Genomic DNA, 9,201 nt, shown 5'->3' with positions numbered 1-9,201 from the left:
TGTGATCGTGAATATTAGCTTAATTTGGGGTGAATATTTGCAGGAGTTTTAGGGTGAATTCACACGTGTCACCAAATCGTCATTTCCATCCCCAGGAAGGAAACAAAGCGAGCATGGAGAGCAGCAAAAAGCCTTTGCTATCGAGTGTGTCAGCACATACATGTTGTGTTTGGTAATGCTGGTGCATGTGCTGCTGTTACCGTTGTTCCAAGGCTCAACCAAAAACTTTTGCAGCAAGCAGAAGTGGTTGTTTGAACTGCAGACCTTCGTTAATACGAGATGGACTACATTTGTCTTTTTCTTCATCTGCTTTCACTCCACTTGTACTATTACAAGTCCTGCTGGGGAATGTTGATGTACCCAAGAGGGATGACAACAAAATACGCGTTGGACATACAGCTTTGCTTCACAATGCCTTTCTGTAGTGAGAATGAAACAAAACTGTGACTTAATTTTCATGCAAGCTTCAGCCCAGCTGACAGGCAGCATGGCACAGCGATGTCACCGTGCAGTGGTGGGTTTGGGGCACCAGCTGTTGCCCCACACTGGTTCTCAGGGTATTCAGGTGAAGCTGCAGCTCTAAATAGTGCCGAGGCGATGTCATGTGATAGAAACTTCCATCAGTTCTGAGCATCTTGCAGCTCCAGATTTGACATGTAAGTGCCGCTTTTCCAGAATGTCTTATTTTTGGCAAGCAATACAATAGGACATGATTTTCTGCCTGTGGACGCTTCCATCAAAGGTACTTTTCTAAAATGAATGGACCTTTCTGGTAAAGTGCTTTTGACCTATTTTATCACCAGCTTAAGATGTTGCCAATAAATAAGATGCAGCCAAATCTGTTCTGTTTATCTGCAAAGTTGCGATATGAGCTGTGGTGCTGGAAAATCTCTTAACATTTGAGCTGTTTAATGAGTTAGCCTCCACTTATCTCCTACGTGTGTTCTTTACGTACAGGGCATGAGAATACAGCAAAATTTTAACTCGTAAAGCCCCTATATGGTTTTCTTTTTCAGTTGGAGCTGGCAGAGTTTGTTCCTACAGGAAAGAGTTTGCAGCAGTGCAACACACAGCTCACAGCTGCAAGTGGCTGTGCTGCTGTCACACTCCTGAGCAGCCCAGCACCTGCAATGCTCCCGCCTTCACTGCAGGTAAAGCAGACCCCAAAAGCCACATTCAGGTCCAAAATTGTGTTGGGGAGAGAACTGTGCTCCTTCAGGCAGAAAAGGCACTGGGGGGAGGTGGTGCTGGGAAAATGAAGGTCTGTAGAAAGGACTGAGGACAGCAGGGAAATGCTGTTTCTCTTAGGAAGCACTGGCCATCATGGCTGTCCTGTGACTTCAGTATCTGTTCTAGGTAGAAAATATTATTTAAAAGCTGAACAGTTGACTTTTGATTTGTTTGTTTGTTTGTTTGTTTTTCCAATGGAGTTCCAGGAGCAGCATACCCCAGAGGTAGGCAGCTGCATATTCATCCCACAGGAACATCACGTACCCTTCTGGGGGCACCTGACATCTGATCTTATGGTGCCAAAGTTGCCCAGGTGATGCTTTTCCTGTCTCCCAGATAAAAGTAGCCCACAAAGTGCCAGCAGCTGTCTGAAGAAGCACCCCAACCAGACCAGCCCACTTCCAGACCCCGACCACCAGCCCACTACAGCAGTAAGGACAATTCCACCAACTGCAGCATTTCTGTATGGAAATATTTTAGCACCTTAGGGAGGCAAAGCTAATGGATGGTGCAGTGCAACCTGGTCGAGTGACTGCTACAGTGTGTGTGAAACGTCTGCCAGGGCCGAAATCTTTTCCTGCAGCCCATGGCCGTGCCTCCCCCCCCTCAGCACCCACCCACAGCTCTACAGAGACTCTCGGCGCTTTATTTCTTTTTCTGCTCACATTTAATACCACAGACATAGCTGAAACTCAAAACGCTTACGTGATGGTGGGTGCGGGATCGGTTCATTTACACAGACATGTAATGAGTGAGCTCACATCTTCACAGACTCCTCGATTTCTTGTTTCCCTGAGTTGCGTGATGTCTGCCACCAGATCTGCTTGTCAGCTGACAGCGAAGGAAAGAACAAAATGAACGGAAAGGCAGAAGTGGTCAGAGACGAAATGGCGAGAGGATGCCATGGCTGCTGCTCTCCTAAAGGGCTCAGCCCACACCGGAGGCTCCAATGAGGTAAGCCTTGCTAGGCTGCCCCTCTACAGCTTCCATCTGCTGCTGCTCCTGTGGTTTGCCCCCGCTGGGACAGGCTGCAGCCGCCCAGCCCCACCAACAGGTACAGAAGGGGCCAAATTCTCTTTTCACTTACACCTGAGCAGCACCACCAGCAAAGGCATAACAGGCAGAATGCGGCCCATAGTCAGCAATGGGAGCTTAGGAGCAATAGGAATCTTGTGGACAGACAATTTATGTAGAATCAGTTGTGGACCAGCTGGTAATAAATAGTAGAACCAAATAAATAAAAGCTGCTATTGCACATGCACACCCTCAAGCTCTATTAGCTGGACCACAACATCTATGTATAGGTGTGACAACAGATGTGATATAAGGCATACAGATTAGCATAAGGTGTGGAAGGTTTTCTGGTTTGATTTGTTTTTTTAATGACATACTTGAGTCACAAAAATCAGCTGAATTTAAGATTTTTATGAATCAAGTATGAGAATGTGTCTGCCTGTGGGTCTTAATGTATGTTTTCTGAGTTTTGCAGGTCTAAAAGTAAGTGGATGTGATACTGCAGTACACCAGTGCTGTCACAGCATGGGCTCTGCTGGCACATGAGGTGCTCAGGACTGACTGATCCCAACCCAGGGCATCTTACAGGCAGACCTGTCCTCAGGCTGCAGTGTGCACAGGCACCAATACTGGGACAGCCAACAGCTCCCAAGTTTGGGTACAGTGAGTGGCTCACAGTCAAGTCAAGCAGAGCAAGTAGAGGTGAGTCAGCTGGTAAAACAAAAAGATGACTGTGGGAGGTTGCATTCCCAGTCTTCACAGCATCACTGCAGTCCCGAAGGCAGCACCATCCTTGTCCCACTGATACACATTCCTAAAATCTTCCAGTACAGCCAGTTTTATGCCACTTCGATGGAGATTTTTTTTTTATTTCTATTCACACATGATGTGAGGGTCATTAATTTAAGCATGTTTGAAAAACTGCCCATTTTTATTTCTCCTTTTTGGAACTTGTTTTAAAAATCGAAATTATGAAAGGTGTATCAAATTCTATGATTACTACTTCAAAAATGGAATTAAATTTTCTCTCCTTAGGGTCTGGCTATATATTAGCAAAATTCTTAGCAAAACGAAAGTTAACTCTGGAAAACTTCAGCTCATGTTTAGCAGTTACCAGAGCTGCATGGGCTCTCAGTGGAGCCGGGCTATGTTTGCCTGTTAGAAATGGGGAAGCCTGGCTCCCCTGTGTTAAAAAAAATCATGTCATAGAATCATAGAATGGTTTGGGTTTGGAAGAGACATTGAAGTCCATCCAGTCCCGATGCCTGCCATGGGCTGGGTGCTTCCACCAGCTCAGGCTGCCCAGGGCCCATCCATGCCTTTGGGCACCTCCAGGGATGGGGCACCCACAGCTCTGGGCAGCAGTGCCAGGGCCTCACTGCCCTCTGGGTAAAGAATTTCCTCCCAACATCCCACCTAAATCTGCCCTCTTTTAGTTAAAACCGTTCCCCCTTGTCCTGTCACTATCTCACCAAGTCAAAAGTCGCTCTCCATCTTGTTTATAAGCTCCCTTTAGATGTCATATGGACAAAAGCAGCAGACAAATATCACTTGATTGTTACCAAATACTGTAACCACGTGTCTCCTTTGATATTCTCAAGGTGTAGGTAATTTTTAAGAATCTTTCACTGCTTATGTGACATCTCCCAGCAAATGCAGGTAACGACACAAACGCAGCTGTCCTTGTCGATCTGTGTCTTGCCCCACGTCCCCTCCGTGATGGCTCTCTGGTAACACTGGTGTGTGATGCTCTGGCACTGGACCCCGTGTCATGTGGCAACGGTGGGTTCTGTCCATGCACGTGAGCTGTCCTGCTTGGTGCTGGAGAGTCTTTTCTTTGGCAGGGCTTTGAATCCGAAGAGCCGGCACGCGGCGACGCGGTACTTCTTGGACATGATGTTGTAGAGGATGGGGTTGATGGCTGCGCTCAGGTAGAAGAGGACGAAGGACACCAAGTTGCAGTACTGGCTGATCACTGCTATCTCCAACGACCCGGCTTCGAAGGATTTGGAAAATAAATACCGTCCTACGTGAAAAGGCAACCAGCAGAGTATGAAAGCAAATACCACCACAACTACAATAAAAAACAGGAGAAGAAAGCGTGTTAATTGTGAGTAGGAAAAAAAATGAATGAAATAGCATTCTCTCTTTTCAACCAGTTAATCTCCAAGTGGGAAAAAGCACCCTGTAACTTTTCAGGTTTCTCTCAAGTAGATTTTCTGGCAGGATAGATTAGCACTACTTAAACTGATTGTACCTAGGCAGCCTGCCTGTATACTGCACAGCTACTCTGCTGTAGCAACACACCTGAGCTATCAAATCATCTTTTCCATAGAGGAACAGAGTTAAAGAATCAGAGCACTGACAGAAATTATAATCTACTGTCTGCACCTACAAAAGCATATTATATGTAACGATAGACTCAACGCTGTGGTTTATAGTGAAGCATTTAATCCCTGGGAAGCAAAGTGGTTTAAGACAAAGGCCAAAAGACAAAAAAAAACCCACCGCTGCCTGGATCTGTAGGGCACATCCAACAGGGTAACAACAGGCACCCTGCCCTTCTGCCTGTGCATTGGCACATGATTACTCCAAGGACAGGAAAGCTACATGCAACTTATGGCATACTCTGCAGCACACAGCTGAAATTCATAGTATCTGTTTTCCTGCTCTGCATCTTCTTGAGCCTGACACTTGGATATTTTTTTTTTTTGCAGTTTCTCCACCTGGGAAATTCAGATCGAGTTTCCATGGCTCATGAGCATGCTCTGGAGTTTAATCCATACGTTGATTACTACCACTGCGGTCATTGTGCACAGAATATTGAGCATAGCCTATATGTTTACAAGTAAGCATGCATATCCCTCCTAACTGGGGTTTTGAGAATGCAGTTTGATCCTCACTTGTGCAGAATCCCATTGATTTCAAGAGGAATGGGTTATGGTAGCTCCTTTCAAAGTCAGGCTGTATGTTTGGGTGTTTAATTACTATCCTAGAGACATATAATCTTTCTACAGTTTAAAAGGAGTGATGCTAATCCCATTTAATCGATGTTCCATGACTTGCTGAAGTCTTAGGAAGCGCCTTCTGGATTTCAGGCAGAAAACTAAAAGCAGTGAGAGCAGACTGCATTGTGCATCTGCTGCTATTGAGCCTTTACTCTCTTTTTTTCTTTCTGCCCAGCATCAGGCTGTTTTCATTTGCAGAACACTGGCTTTGCCAGAGGAAGAGCTCACCCCTGGCATGCTGTTCCCAGCCCTTGCAGAAGGAGAAAAGGTGTCTGAAATACTGTAGTGCTGACAGCAATACTTGGGGGCAGAAATAAGCACTTACTGTTTTGAAATTCCTTACAGTTAAGTATGCAGATAGATAAACATGGCAGTAGTACATGCTGGCAATTTACTTATTGTAAATAGAGATCCATAATCCTGAAGCTCTAGCAGCGTGAGTGAAGAATTACTTCCAAGGTCACGCTTACCCACCTGAACTAATTCCATTGATTGTAAAATGTGGCTGAAAGGGCTCAAAGAATGTCACAGGTTTTATTATTTTTGCTGCTTGATGGTAGTGCTACTAAAGCAGGGCACTCAGAAAAGGTCAGGTAGGCTCCTGTGTATGTATATATATAAAATAAAGCTCCTTAGGGCACGCTGCCATTTCTCCATCTGGCTCATTAGCCCTTGCAGTGGCACCTGTGTGAAGCTTCCCAGCCATGCTGGGATCTGTCAGAGCGAAAGCACACAGCAGTGCTCAGTGACCAGGCATGGATCTGTGCAGCAACTTTGGGTTCTGTGCAGCCAACTCCCAGCACACGCTTGTCAGGAGCTGCCAGCATCCCTGTGCTAAACGTGCTCTTCTGTGTGCCAGCAGTGTCTGTTGTTTAAACCACGCGGCGGTGTAAATACAGGACTGACAGCGTCTGTCGTCTCCGTCCTGTTACCCTGAAGTCAGTGGGAATTTAGGGGATTACAGACCCTAACGGAGATGAAAGGGTCACTGTTCAGCAAAGGCTACTGCTTTTCTAATACAAAAATTAGATCACTTTCCACGATCTTAAACAGCCACACTGCTAAATTACCCCAATTTGCCAAAAATGCCCTTTCATTTGAAAGTCGGTGCACATCACACCCTGCTTGCTTAGTCTGCGGCTAACTTTGTGGGTTTAGAAGAAGTTAGTTTGAAAATCAAATAAACTACCCTCTGTAAATAATGTTGGTATCCACAACCAAAGATGTTCTAAAAATCTCCAGGGCAAGAGCTAATTGTAACGGTGATATTCGTCTTTGTCAGAGGTTGTTATTAAAACCTCCTTAACTGTTTTAGAGTCCCCAGCACCAACTGGTTAGAAATAAAACTAAGGAAAGGGGAGAGCTGTTCTGCAAATGCCTTAAAGTGGAGCCCTTTGTGGGAAAGGTTTTAAAACGATGCTTTCCTTTAGAAGCAATGAAAGTGATCTGGCACTGCTCGGCTCCCCTCTCTTGCACACACGAGCACACACACTTGCACACACAGAGCCCGGGGAGCCATACCTAGCATCTTCACAGTCTGCTTGTTGTTCTTGTCCCTGATGACAGTGCTCGGACCGATGTTCTTCCTCTTCCTTCTCCAGAGCTTCCTCCCGATGAGGCTGTACAGCACCGTGAGGCAGAAGACGGGCAGGAAAAAGAAGATGCTGGAGATCCACACCATGATGGTGAGCAGCCCCGAGCGGATGGCGTACTCTGTGGCGCGGCACTCGTTGGTGCTCAGCGGGTTGGTGCCGTTCTCATGCTCAACACCCACCAGGACGAAGATGGGTCCAGCGCTAATGAAGGAGACGGCCCAGAGGATGAGGATGACCAGCTTGACCTTCCTCTTGGTGATGATCACCTTCGCTCGCAGAGGGAAGCAGATGGCGACGTACCGCTCCACGCTGAGCGCGGTGATGTTGAGGATGGTGGAGTAGGTGCAGCTCTCGCTGATGAACTGGAAGAGCTTGCACAGGAGATCCCCGAAGTTCCAGGGCCGGTACTGCCAAAGGCGGAAGAGGTCCAGGGGCATGCAGAGGAAGATGAGCAGGTCGGAGAAGGCCATGCTGGACAGGTAGAAGTTGGTGGTGGTCCTCATGTCCCGGAACCGCGACACCACCAGCATGGTCATCAGGTTGCCGAGGACCCCGACGACGAAGAGAAGGACGCAGGCGACGGTGATGCCGGTAAGCACGGGCGCGGGGAAGAGATGCAGCGGGAACTCGCCGCCCGTCCTGTTCTCCGCGCTCCCCTCCCGCATCGTGCCGCCGCGGGCTGCGCATCCCCGCGCGGAGCCGCTCCGCGCCCGGACCGGGGCTGGGGCAGGTGCGGGAGGCGGGGACGGACGCGGCCCCGCTCCGCCCCCCCTCCCCTCCCGGCCGGGGGCCGGTCCCTCCGCGCGTCACTGCGGGCGTAGGCGCTGCCTCCGCGGGTGCGGAGCGGCTCCGCTCTTTGCGGCGAGTTTAGACCGACGTGCGCGCTCCGCTCGTCCTTCCCCTCCGCTCCTCCTCGTGGGACGCCCCTCCGGGGCCGGGCGTCCCCGCAGGCTCCCACCTCCTGGCCGCGGTGCGGGGCTGCCCTCTGAGCTCCGTCCTCACGAGCTTGCTTTCCGCTTGCCGTCGTCGAGGCGGTGAAGGGCGATGGCGTGCGCTCTCGGAGCAGCTGTCGCTTCTGGGACGGGTCGGTGCGGCGTTCTCCACGCGTGTAAAACCCGAGATGCGCGGGCTGACGGGTGCGTGGGGACAGCGGTGGGCGCGGGGACGGCTGCGGTCACTGTCCGTCGTTTCGTTGCCCTTGGATGTTGGCAGGAGCGCGGTAAGGCTACAGACGGGTGAAGCTGCAGCCGTCGCCCTCTCTCTGATTCACCTGCAGTTCCGTTCTCGTTCAGCTTGGCTCTGCGCTCCGCAGGCACATCCCTCGGGGCTGCTGGGCTCCCCAGCTGCAGCATCCCGCATCTCTCTGAGACTAATCCTGATGCTGTGCCCGCGAGCCCTGGCTGAGGGAAGGAGCTCAAGGTGAGCTCAGGGGCAGAACAGGGACCCCCCACCACCACCCGTTTTCTGAGTGCACGCTGGCATCTGGCTTAATGCAGCGTGGAAACAGAGCTTGGTGCTGCTTTTCAAGTGCACGCACACATACGTATGCCCACCATCTGCTGGTGTTGCTATTTCACAACTGCCAGGCTTTACTGAAGAACAGAGCAGGGTGACACGGCAGTGCCTGTTGGCAGCTGAGCACTTTGCAGCACTTTCCATAGTGATGCATTAGCCTTAGTGCCCTGTCCATATCCTAATTTCAGCAGGCTTTGCAGCTTCACTGGAGTCAGTATTGGTCGTTCCTGTTCTTGCACTGTGAGACAGTTTCGTAGCAAGTTATTAAAATGCTGCTAAATCTTATGGAGTATAGCCACAAATTAATTCATTTGGGGAAAACAAAAAACAAAAAGGAAGAGCCTGTCGTCCTCTCGCTTTGCTTATCCAGCTACCCATGTAACTACTCATTTCTTGTGGAGAATCGTGGGCTGTATGCCACCAGCACCCAGCTATTTCAGTATTACAGTGTTAATTCTGACCTAATTTAAGTGATGTATTTATATGATAGAGCAGTGGGCAACTGTCCCTGTTTAGAGCACCCTGAGTTGAAAGGGACCCATAAGGCTTGTGGAGTCCGGCTCCTGGAAAGCTGACAAATAGTTCCAGTTATTCTAAAGATTGCTTTCACTCTTCCCACCCCCATACATTCTGAGGCCAGTGGCATTAGCTGCAGGACCTGGGGACTTGGCAGAGCAAAGGGCCTGAAGCTGTGGATGTGACCATGCAGAGAGCAGCCTTTATTCTCATGAAATTCCTCCCATTTTTGCTGACTTGTATCTTGTCAAAAATGACCATTTCCCTTTCCCTCGGGAGACAAGAGCTTCAGTCTTTCAGACAAATCTTGTCCTTTCTTAAAA

The 9,201-nt window shown here is 49.1% G+C and overlaps 1 protein-coding gene across 1 annotated transcript; it reads right to left on the bottom strand.

Annotated features, from left to right (window-relative positions):
• Positions 1–4,013: 4,013 nt before the first annotated feature.
• GHSR (growth hormone secretagogue receptor) lies at positions 4,014–7,512 on the bottom strand (the record flags this gene model as incomplete). Its single annotated transcript, XM_079539630.1, has 2 exons — positions 4,014–4,318; positions 6,774–7,512. The coding sequence occupies 2 exons, from the start codon at positions 7,510–7,512 to the stop codon at positions 4,014–4,016; spliced, it is 1,044 nt and encodes a 347-aa protein (XP_079395756.1).
• Positions 7,513–9,201: the final 1,689 nt, after the last annotated feature.

Source organism: Tetrao urogallus (genome assembly GCF_951394365.1).
Source record: "Tetrao urogallus genome assembly, chromosome: 9".
NCBI lineage: Eukaryota > Metazoa > Chordata > Aves > Galliformes > Phasianidae > Tetrao > Tetrao urogallus.
The sequence above is the reverse complement of the archived record's forward strand: the minus strand, read 5'-3'. Positions and strand labels throughout refer to the sequence as shown.